General features: G+C 40.0%; 1 protein-coding gene across 2 annotated transcripts in view; it reads right to left on the bottom strand.

The window, feature by feature from the left end:
• Nucleotides 1–16,732, bottom strand: part of SORCS2 (sortilin related VPS10 domain containing receptor 2) — a 1,187,504-nt gene that overhangs the window by 24,048 nt on the left and 1,146,724 nt on the right. For both annotated transcript variants that reach the window (XM_089691582.1, XM_089691581.1), the window contains exon 24: nt 2,936–3,035. In XM_089691582.1, coding sequence (XP_089547708.1) covers nt 2,936–3,035 — 100 coding nt within the window. The remainder of the gene's footprint in view (nt 1–2,935; nt 3,036–16,732) is intronic.

Genomic DNA, 16,732 nt, shown 5'->3' on the forward strand with positions numbered 1-16,732 from the left:
AGGGCCCTGTTCCTTGGAGCTTACAATCTAGGAGGGAGGGGTGAATGGTACAGTAGGTAGTCACTGTGGGGGATGGAGTGGTTGGAAGAGTAGAGGATTCCAGAATTAGCAGAGGGCGGGATAGGCTTCCCTGAAGAGATAGGTTTTCAGTGATCGCCAAAAGGCAAGTAGAGTAGGTGATAGTCTGATAGATTGGGGTAGGGAGCTCCAGAGGATGGGTGACGCCCTGGAGAAGTCTTGGAGATGAGCATGGGAGGAGGAGATAAGGGAGCTAGAGAGTAGGAGGTCTTGCGAGGAGCGGAGTGTGCGGTTTGGATGATATTTAGAGATAAGATTGGTTATGTAAATTGGGGCAGTGTTGTGGACGGCTTTATATGTCATTGTTAGTGTTTTGAATTTTATCCGTTGGGCAACTGGGAGCCAGTGGAGGGATTGGCAGAGAGGGGTGGCGGATACAGAACGGTTAGTGAGGTGGATGAGTCTGGCAGCAGCGTTCATAATAGACTGGAGGGGGGATAGCCTGCGATGAGGTAGGCCAATGAGGAGGGAGTTACAGTAGTCGAGGAGTGATATGACAAGGGAGTGAATAAGTTGCTTAGTGGTTTCCGGGGTTAGGAACGGTCATATTTTGGAGATGTTGCGGAGGTGAAGTCTACATGATTTTGTCAGCGATTGGATCTGGGACTGGAAGGACAGAATACACAAATACATATGCAAACTATTGGTAATGACATCTATGCTACTACCCACAACTGTCCATTGGCTACATAATAAATGTGGGGACCAATAATAGTCTTGACTGATAACAAAAAGCAAAACCATTCATGTTTACAATCATTTAATAGACTCTACTCAACAAATGCATAGTTTTTTTTATTTATGGCCATTTTCTGTATTATTAATTAGGATTTTTTTTAAAGTGTATGTCAAGCCAAAACATTTTATTTATTAGACAGAGTACAGAAGGGTTAAAACTCCTGTCACGTTTTTTGTTTTATTCTTTGCCCTGCTTGGGTGATTTCCCATCCCTGTCTTGGAGGAGCAATGTAATTCACATGTTATTGAGTTGTCACAAGATCAAGTGTCCCGATTGGAGGATTTTTCCTATCCTCTTGCTCTTATGATGACTCAAAATTTTAAGAATCTTCCTCATGTGACCTTCCACAAAGGTCACCAAGACAAATATAGGGGTGATTTTCCCTTGCAGGGACACAGACAGCAATAAAGACCTGACAATGGGTCTAACCTTTCCCCACTCTAGCCAAAGTTTTTGGTGTTTCTTTTCTTTTGATTGCTTGCATTTATATCAGTCCACGACAGTTTCTCAAAAGTGAAGCGTTGCCTACCAGTAGGTCCAGGAGGTAGACAACAAAGCATCTCCTACCAGGATGGGGTATGAAATTGGCCTGCCTCTAGTGGTTGGACTACCCAAGGAATTCCCACACATCTCCTTGGGGCACCTTTAGCATGAGGTGAGGCTGAAGTTTTTGAGTGGGAGAAATGTATGCAGTTTTTGAAACATTTCCTCTTGAGTTAAAAGTACAATGCTGCTGGAAATATGGGCTGATATCGGTGCAGGACGGAGTTCTTACACTGCGTCCCGAAAGGCTAAGCTTTTTTCCAAATTCCAGCTCCCCTATGTACCAATATACCAATAAAGTTCCTCTGCTGCAGAAAAATAAAAACTTATTTTGATTTTTAGAACAAGGCCTTACCTTAGACTCTGGTGTGTTCCATAGAAAAGTTCTTGACTTCCTGGTAGTATATATACTGGAATTTTTTTTTCTACTTGTAATGGTGACTTATAGCTGGTCTGCGGTGGGCATTCTGACACTGGGGGAACTGACTTGGTGTCACTGACATCCCCAGTGACACCAATACAGTGATTAGTGCTAATAAAAAGCATTGACACTGTACAAATGGCATTAGGCAGGAAGGGGTTAACATGTGAGGCGATCAAAGGGTTAACTATATGCTGTTTTACTATGGCGGATGTGTGCTGTGTTTCACTGTAAGCACACTGCTTTGTATGGCTCTGTTATGCAGAGCCATACAAAACAGCAATACAAAACAGTGTGCAGGAGCTGACAGGGGAGAGATCTGTATTGTTTACATACAGATCTCTCCCCTGTTGATAATCCTCAGAGATCACTGGGTGCTGACGGGGAATCACAGGCCAGGCCCTGGTGATTGACAGCCGAGGCCGCGAAAGGGGGAAATGCAAAATCATGTATATACAGTATATGTGATTTTCGCACGCGTGTCGCCCTGTAGCAGTATTTCTGCTATAGGGCGGCGTGGAAGCAGTTAAAGAGTAACTCAACTGTTGAGAAAAACACATTCCCCTCTGGGTAATCTATGTACATTGCAAGGATTTTACCAAACATTGTTGCAGATTCCTATCTTTTATTATTATGAAAAAATATCTGTGTGTTTGTCTATGTCCATGTGCAAAATAAATATGTATGGAAATGATTTCATAATTATCAATCAGTTGTTGCACTTGCAGAATTCTAATGAGGAAAGTGGCAGGGTCTGCATCCCTTTTAGACATGATTTCGCTTTGTAAGTATCTCACCAAAAATTAAATTTTTGTTGAAGGGGACTGACTTCTGGGAAAATCAGTGAGTTAAGCAGTCAATCGCACAGCACCATCTGTGTACGCAACACCTCTAGGCTGCCATATTGCATTGCGTTTTACAAAAAATCACAGCACTGCAGGTTGAAAGCAAAATGTAATTTTTAATAATATTCAATTATAATATGACTTGTGTAGCAATTGTATTTGCTATATTAAAGAGGAGTTACTCTTCTGAAAGGGGAGTTAGCCTCTAAACACAATTTTATTTTCTTTCATTATAAGTATAAAGGGTAAAAAAAGACATGACAAAAATGGTCATTAAATTGAAGAATAAAAAAAGACGTGAAACATTACCTAAAACAGAATCACTTAACGTCACTAAAACCCAAAATCCACCTCTCAGGAAAAAAGTGATATTGTGCGAATTCAGTGCTTGCTTTATTGCTGCTGTCCTCTAAAGAAAAAAAAAAACAGAGCATCATAAATATATGAGTAAACATAGCATATAATGCCGTACATCAACAGTTCAATACAGAACAAATTGTGACTTGATGCATTCGTTCACATGTTGGACGTCTCATTTCAAATATGACTTTTCTAAAAAATGATTCTCCACAACATGGAAGTCAGCAAGTGCATTCTTTTGATGGGTATTTAAAACTGTCTGGGACATATAATTCTGCAAACCAAGCAGCTATAAAGATATAACCCTTTGCCTCTGCCTTTTTATTTTCCTGTTCGTAAGGAGCCATATTCACATGCCCATAGCAGGGTAAATATTGCATTGTTTATGGTAATCCTGTCTGTATCTGTAGGCAAGAACTGAGAACAAGATTTACAAACCTACTTGATTTATTAATGTCAGTGCCAAATAAGTATTTGCTGCAGTGCACTCTTGTAATCACTAGAGATTACAAACTGCTAGAAGAAAGCAGCCTCTACATACATTTGTCTACAGTGTGGAGGAACAAATGTCTTCAGTCCAAGAGAGAGTACACGGAAAGCTTCAGGGATCCCTCCAGATGTGTATTCTACTGCCTACAGCTGCATGTCTTGAATCTCATGGGGCAGCAGATCTTCAGCCAAAAATAACAAGATAAATATTAAAAGCACAATAACAATACCAGCTTTCGCTGTAATATTCATCCTTAATTTAGAGATTTCTCTGCAGTACTTTTTTCAATTTCTATTTTTCTTAATCTGATGGCTAGCATTATTAAACCCACTTCCCCTAACCCCAGGCCACCCTGGACCCTCCCCAGCCTGTGTTTGGACAGTAAGGCCCCTTTCACACAGGCGTTCCATATGTCCGTTTTTCATATGAACGTTTATGGATAAAAAACGGACACCCATGTATTTCTATGGACTAGCGGATGTAAACGGATAAGAAACGGATGTAAACTAATGAAAAACTGATGTGAACCGATCCATTTTTTCTGGGGAAAAACATGACTGAACTGATGAAAAAAACGCAATGCCCATTTGAAAGGACCCAGCAGAGTGATCAACTCATCTCTCTATCATCTGGCTTTCTCTTGTAATCAGCATGCCTCTTGACAACACATGCACATATTTGTTCCTTGTGCTGCTTCTTCCTCTCACACTCCAGCCCCACTGTAGAGGACCACAAGAGGCTGATGCCAGGTCAAATTTAGGGAGTTACAATGCTTGTATTAAAAAAAATAATACATTTTCCCGCTGAAGGTACACATACATGAGGCCTCTCGGCAGGTGGGCTTTAACACAGAGAGGACGAATATATGCGGCCCTATGTAAACACTTTTTCAGTCCTGTGAGTGCGCCCCCTGCGCACTCCCAGCACAGTTGCTGGTGGGGACTGGAAAGCTCCCAATGCATACTTGCAATTGGGAGCTTTCCAATCATGTGTCCACTGTGACAGCCAATCACAGCAGTCACAACCTGAATGCCCGTCTCTGCCACCCGGCATTTAAAAGCTCTTAAAGGGCCAGGAGGCATGGCGGTAAGGGGTTAATGATTACAGAGCTGCATTAAATTATGTCTTTTATTTCTATTTGGAGCTCAACTTTACTTAGGCTACATTCACACCTGAGCGTAGCAATTTACTGGCATTTTGAGAATTTGTGAGCTTTTTGAGAAGTGTATTACAAACGTGTTAAAGCCTCAGGAGCACTAGGTGGTGGAAATTAGGGGTGGAGAGCTGCTGTTTGAGCAGAAAATGAATGACAAAATGCTAGTAAAACGCTCAAGTCACACGTTTTCAGGCATTTCTATTGAAGTCTATGGGGCCAAAAATGCTTGTAAGCTGCCAAAAAGAAGCTCATGTATTTTTTTAAGCGACAGATGTTTTGCTTTAGGCGGCAGAATGCTCATATGTGAACAGGGGCCATTAAATTGAATGGGATTTGGCTTTTTGAGTGTTTTAGAGCTACAAGCCTCAAGTAGAAAATTGCTCAGGTGTGAATGGACCCTTAACACAGGGGCAACACCATGGCTAAATGGTTAGTGCTTCTGCCTAGCAGCCGTAAAGTCATCAGTTAAAATCCCAACCGCACCACTACCCACCTGGAGTTTGCATGTTCTTACTGTGCCTGCGTGGGTTTCCTCTAACAACATGCTGGTAGGTTAATTGCCTCCTGTATAAGTTGCTCCTAGTGTATGCATGAATGTGAGTTATGGACCTTAGCAGGGGCAGACTGACCATTTGGAAACTCGGGCACTGCCCGAGGGCCCGGGGTCAGTAGGGGGCCCCATGAGATGCCCCTGGTACCTTTTTCATAGGCTTTTTTGAGTTTGGACAAGGACACAGGGGCCCCATGATACCCTATTCCCCGGGGGCCTCATGAATTGTCAGTCCGCCCCTAGACCTTAGATTACATAGTCTGGCTGAAAAAAGCAAAAATCCATACAGTTCAACCATACAAAAAAAAATACAAATATAATAATCCTATACCCAATGTAGATCCAGAGGAAGGCAAAAAAAAACTCAACAAAGCATGATCCAATTAGCTCCTGCAGGGAAAAACTTTCTTTCTAATATACCTATAAATATTAGTATCCAGTTATATCATGTGTATTTGTATGTATAGATTGTAAATTTGTGTTTATTAAAAGTCTTACAAATAAGCAACATAATAAAAAACATATTTACATATATACAGAATAAAAAAAAAATATAAAAATATATATATATAATTAAACAAAAACAGCTTACTTCAGCAAAGAAAACAAACAGCTTTTTTGCCGTAAAAAATGAAACAGAAAAATTTGTATTTTAATATTATTATTATCTTTATACAGTATTGCATTTTATCAAACCCGACCGTCACCTAAACACACCCTCAGGCTATGAAACGATGAAACATTTATCCCATGAATGCAGCCTTTTTTCAAAAATCTGATCTTACAAAAATCTAGGGGATGTGAAAGGACAGAAAGAGAAGCCATGTCCCCAGATGTATGTATGTATAGATTGTAAGCTCCTTGACAGCAAAGACTGAATATACAATATATGTAAAGGGCTGTGTAGCTTGATGATGCTATATAAAGTACCTAGAATAAATTAAATAATCGAATGCAGGGACAGCCTACGATCTCCATTGATTACATGACTGCAGTGCAACATAGAAGTAGGCATTTATGTCCCCTGGTGCTGAAAGCGTTGAAATAAACAGGAATGTTATGCCCTGTACACACTAAAGGAAAATCGGACGAACGATCATCCGGGTATCATCGATTGTACGCTGCTGGTCGAAAGCGATGTGCTTTTATACATGAGAATATTGTTGTACGATATAAAGGCATTGTGTACGAACATCATAGTGCAGCTGTGGAAATTATGTAATGTACGTGTGACCCTGTAGCCACGCCTTTCGGTGTCATATTTGTTTTCCCTTTAGCGACAGATCTTCCGTGACGAATTTTCGGAATAGTCATGGATACCGTATCCGAACTGTTTAATGACATTAATGGCTGTAATGCTACGAATATTCCGTGGTGTTTATTTTCTTCATGTTCTTCTGGGTCATAAGCAGCTTCCGATTATGCGCGGTCTTTTGTATCCAATTCTTCTTGTACGAAAACTGTACACATTAAATGAAAATCGTTTGTTCTGTTCCCAAACGACCAAAATTTTTTTCTTTGCACAGTCTTTAATTTTTGTTCTTAAGATCGGAATTGGCTATCGAAAATAATGTACACACCGTCAGAAAATTGCACGATTGCTCGTCGGACGAATACGTTCGTCCGATTTTCTTATAGTGTGTATGGGGCATTAAATAGATGCATTCCATGTTCTCTGTCTGCAGACAGGAGGAATGTAAACTTTGCAAAGGTTTATGTTTCACTTTCAAATTTTCTAATACCTGTGGCTAATTTAAAAAGTTCTGGTGTTTGAAAAGTGGCTACACTTTCATTACACCTCTACACACAAAATCACTAGACTCGGTGCCATAGGTGAGACCCACACTTCATTTTTCTGTGCATCAAGCTCTAAAGAAGTAAAACAAAGTCCATTCAAAGCAGAAATAAAACAGAAAAGAAATGAACGGAAACAAGCACCCCACATTCCATATGATTTGTAATACTACTGTGCAAACTGAAATTGATATCTACAATACACAAGAAGTAAAAGTAAAAGCCTGTCAAGCAAATTAATTATCTACCATCTTTAATTAAATTTATCAGTAGTCCATGAAAGGGAATGGAAAAACTCTGCGAGGCACTCCAAAGCAAAACACAAATCCAGGCATTCATCTTTCCATGGATTTAAAAATGATTACTTAAAACAATATCATTGCAGGAGAGAGTGTTAATTCATTTAGGTAACAGCGTCGTTTCAACAACATAATTCCACAATCAAAACATAATTATGGCAGGATGAGGGAAAACAAAGCTTCATATCCATTCAGCCTCTTATCAGCCACAACAAGCATTCCATTCATCTTCACTAAAAAATGATTTTCACGAACATAGTTTACAAATGAGAAAGTGCTGTTTGCATGGAATAATTCCTGCCTAGCGTGCACAATATTAATGGATGGTTTGATTAATTTATCAGCTTCAAACGACAAATTCTGCTTTTAAGCGCAACATTTTTTAAGGACTTTGAAAAAAATATCCTGACAGGATAATATGTATCACTTCCAATGAATTGCATTGAATTACTGCTCCTCTGAATCTGAGAGAGCCACACTACAGTCTGCTTGAAAAAAATTCTATTCAGGTATGTATTCTGAACTCAAAACTTAAATTTTTCTTTTTTGTTGCTGCTGTGATCTGATTTGTTGGAGACATGGGGGAACTGTCAACCAACGTAATTTATAGTGGTGCACCGGAATCTAAATTGTGGACCTAAACTGAAAATTCAGGATGCATTTGGCCGAAAACTAAAACTGAAATAGACAGTTTTTAATAAATATATTTTTTTTATGTATAACTGTTTTATATTTGACTTTTTAATTAAGATCATACATTTAAATGAATATACATTTAAAAAACACAGTAACGCAAAATAACGTTTATTGAAGGTAACACAAAAAACTGGACAGAAAAAAAAAAAAAAAAAAAAAATATATATATATATATATAAAATGTATAAGTTTTTACATCGAAGTCACTAGGGGGCGTTTTTACATTGACGTCACTAGGGGGCGTTTTTACATTGCAGTCACTAGGGGGCGTTTTTACATTGACGTCACTAGGGGGCGTTTTTACATTGACGTCACTAGGGGGTGTTTTTACATTGACGTCACTAGGGGGCGTTTTTGCATTGAAGTCACTAGGGGGCGTTTTTGCATTGAAGTCAATGAGACTCGATTTTGCACTGAAGTCAATATGAAGCAATTGAAGTCAATGGAACTCTATTTTGCATCAAAGTCATTAGGATGCGATTTTGCGTTGAAGTTAATAGGATGCGATTTTGCATTGAAGTTAATAGGGGGCGTTTTTGCATTGAAGTTAATAGGGGGCGTTTTTGCATTGAAGTCAATGGAACGCGATTTTGCATTGAAGTCAATGGGACGCAATTTTACATTGATGTCAATGGGACGAGATTTTACATTGAAGACAATGGGATGCGATTTTGCATTGAAGTCAACAGGGGGCGTTTTGTGGCACGATTCTGCTCTATATTCAGCAGATAATTTTCAGCGGATGATATATTGGTGCATCACTAGTAATTTATATTTGTTTAGTGGAAGAGTGAAGTAAGGTCTCTTATGGCCACTGAGGAGACCACCTCCCCAGGCTTCATCAGGCGTTTTTGCATTGAAGTCAATGAGACACGATTTTGCACTGAAGTCAATATGAAGCAATTGAAGTCAATGGAACTCTATTTTGCATCAAAGTCATTAGGTTGCGATTTTGCGTTGAAGTTAATAGGATGCAATTTTGCATTGAAGTTAATAGGGGGCGTTTTTGCACTGAAGTCAATATGAAGCAATTGAAGTCAATGGAACTCTATTTTGCATCAAAGTCATTAGGTTGCGATTTTGCGTTGAAGTTAATAGGATGCAATTTTGCATTGAAGTTAATAGGGGGCGTTTTTGCATTGAAGTTAATAGGGGGCATTTTTGCATTGAAATCAATGGAACGCGATTTTGCATTGAAGTCAATGGGACGCGATTTTACATTGATGTCAATGGGACGAGATTTTACATTGAAGTCAATGGAATGCGATTTTGCATTGAAGTCAACAGGGGACGTTTTTGCATTGAAGTCAATGTGGCGCAATTCTGCTCTATATTCAGCAGATAATTTTCAGCGGATGATATATTGGTGCATCACTAGTAATTTATATTTGTTTAGTGGAAGAGTGAAGTAAGGTCTCTTATGGCCACTGAGGAGACCACCTCCTCAGGCTTCATCTCAGAAGAACATATTGATGGAAACATCAGGGACTACTATCCCAGCCACAGCATGGAGTCATTTTGAGGGAACATTGCAGAACACCTGTTATCCTCCACCAGTTCTATTCACTTTACTATCAGCCTGAAGACTTTAAGGAAAACCACTGAATACCTTGCAAGGCCTTTTACAATACTTATGGCCCAGGTCCCTGGGAATCTCTGCTCCACAGAGGGGCCTAAGATAGGATTCCCACTGATGAAAAGGGAAAATCAAATAATCATCAATCCACCCTTTCCGATGGGAGCCTCTGTTACCCACTACCACCACTCGTCCTTCCAAACTGGCTGCTCCTCCTCCTTTTTTTACAGATATGTTCTATCACACTCACTGCAATAACATCATCACATTACAATTCGTTCTCCATTAGAAATCACTGCAGGAATATATACGTAGTGTTTTCAATAAAGGACCAGACCAGCTGAATAATGGAATTCGTTTACTGAGGTCTACGGGGTTAGTCTTAGATGACAAGTTTCTAATATATACATATTATACTTCCAACAGTAGATTGGTTGTCAACTTGGGTGGCACAGTGGCTTAGTGGTTAGCATGTCTGCCTTGCAGGAAATGGGTCATGGGTTCAATTCCTGACCATAGCACCTCCTGCATGTAGTTTGCATGTTCTCCTTGTACTTGCGTGGGTTTCCTCCAGGTACTCCAGTTTTCTCCCACACTCCAAAGACATGCTGGTAGGTGAATTGGCTACCGTCTAAATTGGCCCTAGTGTATGAATGTGAGTTAGGGACTAGAGATGAGCGAATTTCTCAAAAATTCGATTCGGCTGATTCGGCGAATTCCAGTGTGAAATTCGATTCGATGCGAATTTCTTCGCTACGAAGATGACTTATAAAAAGGGTTTCTAGGCTTCAGAGAGCCTTTAAATTAGTGCAGAACACTGTACCTTTAATTTAAATGCCCTTGGAGATGAGGAAAGAGAAGGAGAAGGAGAAGGAGAAGGATGAGAAGAAGGAGAAGGATGAGAAGAAGGAGAAGGAGAAGGATGAGAAGAAGGAGAAGGAGAAGGATGAGAAGAAGGAGAAGGAGAAGGATGAGAAGAAGGAGAAGGAGAAGGATGAGAAGAAGGAGAAGGATGAGAAGAAGGAGAAGGATGAGAAGAAGGAGAAGGATGAGAAGAAGGAGAAGGAGAAGGATGAGAAGATGGAGAAGGAGAAGGATGAGAAGAAGGAGAAGGAGAAGGATGAGAAGAAGGAGAAGGAGAAGGATGAGAAGAAGGAGAAGGATGAGGAGAAGGAGAAGGATGAGAAGAAGGAGAAGGATGAGAAGAAGGAGAAGGATGAGAAGAAGGAGAAGGATGAGAAGAAGGAGAAGGAGAAGGATGAGAAGAAGGAGAAGGATGAGAAGAAGGAGAAGGATGAGAAGAAGGAGAAGGAGAAGGAGAAGCAGAAGGAGAAGGATGAGAAGAAGGAAAAGGAGAAGGATGAGAAGATGGAGAAGGAGAAGGATGAGAAGAAGGAGAAGGAGAAGGATGAGAAGAAGGAGAAGGATGAGAAGATGGAGAAGGAGAAGGATGAGAAGAAGGAGAAGGAGAAGGATGAGAAGAAGGAGAAGGAGAAGGATGAGAAGAAGGAGAAGGAGAAGGATGAGAAGAAGGAGAAGGATGAGAAGAAGGAGAAGAAGGAGAAGGAGAAGGATGAGAAGAAGGAGAAGGAGAAGGATGAGAAGAAGGAGAAGGATGAGAAGAAGGAGAAGGATGAGAAGAAGGATGAGAAGAAGGAGAAGGATGAGAAGAAGGACAGTTCTGTGACAGTTTCTGTCTATTTCTGACAGTTCTGGGACATTCACTCCATACAGCTGTTTCAACCGCTGTATGGAGGGAATGTCATGGAACTGTCAGAAATAGACTATTAATGACAGTTCTGGGACTGTCCTTCCATGCAGCGGTTGAAACATTGTATGTATTTGTTTCCATAAATGGATCCATTTATGGAAACAAATAGATACAATGTTTCAACCGCTGTATGGAAGGACAGTCCCAGAACTGTCATTAATAGTCTATTTCTGACAGTTCTATGACATTCCCTCCATACAGCGGTTGAAACAGCTGTATGGAGTGAATGTCCCAGAACTGTCAGAAATAGACTATTTATGACAGTTCTGGGACTGTCCTTCCATACAGCGGTTGAAACATTGTATGTATTTGTTTCCATAAATGGATCCATTTATGGAAACAAATACATACAATGTTTCAACCGCTGTATGGAAGGACAGTCCCAGAACTGTCATTAATAGTCTATTTCTGACAGTTCCATGACATTCCCTCCATACAGCGGTTGAAACAGCTGTATGGAGTGATTGTCCCAGAACTGTCAGAAATAGTCTATTTCTGACAGTTCTGGGACATTCACTCCATACAGCTGTTTCAACCGCTGTATGGAGGGAATGTCATGGAAATGTCAGAAATAGACTATTAATGACAGTTCTGGGACTGTCCTTCCATACAGCGGTTGAAACATTGTATGTATTTGTTTCCATAAATGGATCCATTGTTTCCATAAATGGATCCATTTATGGAAACAAATAGATACAATGTTTCAACCGCTGTATGGAAGGACAGTCCCAGAACTGTCATTAATAGTCTATTTCTGACAGTTCTATGACATTCCCTCCATACAGCGGTTGAAACAGCTGTATGGAGTGAATGTCCCAGAACTGTCAGAAATAGACTATTTCTGACAGTTCTGGGACTGTCCTTCCATACAGCGGTTGAAACATTGTATGTATTTGTTTCCATAAATGGATCCATTTATGGAAACAAATACATACAATGTTTCAACCGCTGTATGGAAGGACAGTCCCAGAACTGTCATTAATAGTCTATTTCTGACAGTTCCATGACATTCCCTCCATACAGCGGTTGAAACAGCTGTATGGAGTGATTGTCCCAGAACTGTCAGAAATAGTCTATTTCTGACAGTTCTGGGACATTCACTCCATACAGCTGTTTCAACCGCTGTATGGAGGGAATGTCATGGAACTGTCAGAAATAGACTATTAATGACAGTTCTGGGACTGTCCTTCCATACAGCGGTTGAAACATTGTATGTATTTGTTTCCATAAATGGATCCATTTATGGAAACAAATACATACAATGTTTCAACCGCTGTATGGAAGGACAGTCCCAGAACTGTCATTAATAGTCTATTTCTGACAGTTCCATGACATTCCCTCCATACAGCGGTTGAAACAGCTGTATGGAGTGATTGTCCCAGAACTGTCAGAAATAGTCTATTTCTGACAGTTCTGGGACATTCACTCCATACAGCTGTTTCAACCGCTGTATGGAGGGAATGTCATGGAACTGTCAGAAATAGACTATTAATGACAGTTCTGGGACTGTCCTTCCATACAGCGGTTGAAACATTGTATGTATTTGTTTCCATAAATGGATCCATTTATGGAAACAAATACATACAATGTTTCAACCGCTGTATGGAAGGACAGTCCCAGAACTGTCATTAATAGTCTATTTCTGACAGTTCCATGACATTCCCTCCATACAGCGGTTGAAACAGCTGTATGGAGTGATTGTCCCAGAACTGTCAGAAATAGTCTATTTCTGACAGTTCTGGGACATTCACTCCATACAGCTGTTTCAACCGCTGTATGGAGGGAATGTCATGGAACTGTCAGAAATAGACTATTAATGACAGTTCTGGGACTGTCCTTCCATACAGCGGTTGAAACATTGTATGTATTTGTTTCCATAAATGGATCCATTGTTTCCATAAATGGATCCATTTATGGAAACAAATAGATACAATGTTTCAACCGCTGTATGGAAGGACAGTCCCAGAACTGTCATTAATAGTCTATTTCTGACAGTTCTATGACATTCCCTCCATACAGCGGTTGAAACAGCTGTATGGAGTGAATGTCCCAGAACTGTCAGAAATAGACTATTTCTGACAGTTCTGGGACTGTCCTTCCATACAGCGGTTGAAACATTGTATGTATTTGTTTCCATAAATGGATCCATTTATGGAAACAAATACATACAATGTTTCAACCGCTGTATGGAAGGACAGTCCCAGAACTGTCATTAATAGTCTATTTCTGACAGTTCCATGACATTCCCTCCATACAGCGGTTGAAACAGCTGTATGGAGTGATTGTCCCAGAACTGTCAGAAATAGTCTATTTCTGACAGTTCTGGGACATTCACTCCATACAGCTGTTTCAACCGCTGTATGGAGGGAATGTCATGGAACTGTCAGAAATAGACTATTAATGACAGTTCTGGGACTGTCCTTCCATACAGCGGTTGAAACATTGTATGTATTTGTTTCCATAAATGGATCCATTTATGGAAACAAATACATACAATGTTTCAACCGCTGTATGGAAGGACAGTCCCAGAACTGTCATTAATAGTCTATTTCTGACAGTTCCATGACATTCCCTCCATACAGCGGTTGAAACAGCTGTATGGAGTGATTGTCCCAGAACTGACAGAAATAGTCTATTTCTGACAGTTCTGGGACATTCACTCCATACAGCTGTTTCAACCGCTGTATGGAGGGAATGTCATGGAACTGTCAGAAATAGACTATTAATGACAGTTCTGGGACTGTCCTTCCATACAGCGGTTGAAACATTGTATGTATTTGTTTCCATAAATGGATCCATTTATGGAAACAAATACATACAATGTTTCAACCGCTGTATGGAAGGACAGTCCCAGAACTGTCATTAATAGTCTATTTCTGACAGTTCTATGACATTCCCTCCATACAGCGGTTGAAACAGCTGTATGGAGTGAATGTCCCAGAACTGTCAGAAATAGACTATTTATGACAGTTCTGGGACTGTCCTTCCATACAGCGGTTGAAACATTGTATCTATTTTTTTCCATAAATGACATTCTGCAAATACACTTAGAGGAGCGCTGCAGATACACTTTTTGCCGGCTTGGAATTAATCTTATTTTCATCCTACTTCTTCTTCTTCATCCTCATCCTCATAAGAAGAAAAAGAAGAAGTAGGATGAAAATAAGAATAATTCCAAGCCGGCAAAAAGTGTATCTGCAGCGCTCCTCTAAGTGTATCTGCAGAATGTCATTTATGGAAAAAAATAGATACAATGTTTCAACCGCTGTATGGAGTGAATGTCCCAGAACTGTCATAAATAGTCTATTTCTGACAGTTCTGGGACATTCACTCCATACAGCTGTTTCAACCGCTGTATGGAGGGAATGTCATAGAACTGTCAGAAATAGACTATTAATGACAGTTCTGGGACTGTCCTTCCATACAGCGGTTGAAACATTGTATCTATTTGTTTCCATAAATGGATCCATTTATGGAAACAAATAGATACAATGTTTCAACCGCTCTATGGAAGGACAGTCCCAGAACTGTCATTAATAGTCTATTTCTGACAGTTCTATGACATTCCCTCCATACAGCGGTTGAAACAGCTGTATGGAGTGAATGTCCCAGAACTGTCAGAAATAGACTATTTCTGACAGTTCTGGGACTGTCCTTCCATACAGCGGTTGAAACATTGTATGTATTTGTTTCCATAAATGGATCCATTTATGGAAACAAATACATACAATGTTTCAACCGCTGTATGGAAGGACAGTCCCAGAACTGTCATTAATAGTCTATTTCTGACAGTTCCATGACATTCCCTCCATACAGCGGTTGAAACAGCTGTATGGAGTGATTGTCCCAGAACTGTCAGAAATAGTCTATTTCTGACAGTTCTGGGACATTCACTCCATACAGCTGTTTCAACCGCTGTATGGAGGGAATGTCATGGAACTGTCAGAAATAGACTATTAATGACAGTTCTGGGACTGTCCTTCCATACAGCGGTTGAAACATTGTATGTATTTGTTTCCATAAATGGATCCATTTATGGAAACAAATACATACAATGTTTCAACCGCTGTATGGAAGGACAGTCCCAGAACTGTCATTAATAGTCTATTTCTGACAGTTCCATGACATTCCCTCCATACAGCGGTTGAAACAGCTGTATGGAGTGATTGTCCCAGAACTGACAGAAATAGTCTATTTCTGACAGTTCTGGGACATTCACTCCATACAGCTGTTTCAACCGCTGTATGGAGGGAATGTCATGGAACTGTCAGAAATAGACTATTAATGACAGTTCTGGGACTGTCCTTCCATACAGCGGTTGAAACATTGTATGTATTTGTTTCCATAAATGGATCCATTTATGGAAACAAATACATACAATGTTTCAACCGCTGTATGGAAGGACAGTCCCAGAACTGTCATTAATAGTCTATTTCTGACAGTTCTATGACATTCCCTCCATACAGCGGTTGAAACAGCTGTATGGAGTGAATGTCCCAGAACTGTCGGAAATAGACTATTTATGACAGTTCTGGGACTGTCCTTCCATACAGCGGTTGAAACATTGTATCTATTTTTTTCCATAAATGACATTCTGCAAATACACTTAGAGGAGCGCTGCAGATACACTTTTTGCCGGCTTGGAATTAATCTTATTTTCATCCTACTTCTTCTTCTTCATCCTCATCCTCATAAGAAGAAAAAGAAGAAGTAGGATGAAAATAAGAATAATTCCAAGCCGGCAAAAAGTGTATCTGCAGCGCTCCTCTAAGTGTATCTGCAGAATGTCATTTATGGAAAAAAATAGATACAATGTTTCAACCGCTGTATGGAGTGAATGTCCCAGAACTGTCATAAATAGTCTATTTCTGACAGTTCTGGGACATTCACTCCATACAGCTGTTTCAACCGCTGTATGGAGGGAATGTCATAGAACTGTCAGAAATAGACTATTTATGACAGTTCTGGGACTGTCCTTCCATACAGCGGTTGAAACATTGTATGTATTTGTTTCCATAAATGGATCCATTTATGGAAACAAATACATACAATGTTTCAACCGCTGTATGGAAGGACAGTCCCAGAACTGTCATTAATAGTCTATTTCTGACAGTTCCATGACATTCCCTCCATACAGCGGTTGAAACAGCTGTATGGAGTGATTGTCCCAGAACTGTCAGAAATAGTCTATTTCTGACAGTTCTGGGACATTCACTCCATACAGCTGTTTCAACCGCTGTATGGAGGGAATGTCATGGAACTGTCAGAAATAGACTATTAATGACAGTTCTGGGACTGTCCTTCCATACAGCGGTTGAAACATTGTATGTATTTGTTTCCATAAATGGATCCATTTATGGAAACAAATACATACAATGTTTCAACCGCTGTATGGAAGGACAGTCCCAGAACTG

This window comes from Staurois parvus, unplaced genomic scaffold (assembly GCF_062004578.1).
Source record: "Staurois parvus isolate SC_StPar_1 unplaced genomic scaffold, SC_StPar_1.0 ptg000564l, whole genome shotgun sequence".
NCBI classification, from domain to species: domain Eukaryota; kingdom Metazoa; phylum Chordata; class Amphibia; order Anura; family Ranidae; genus Staurois; species Staurois parvus.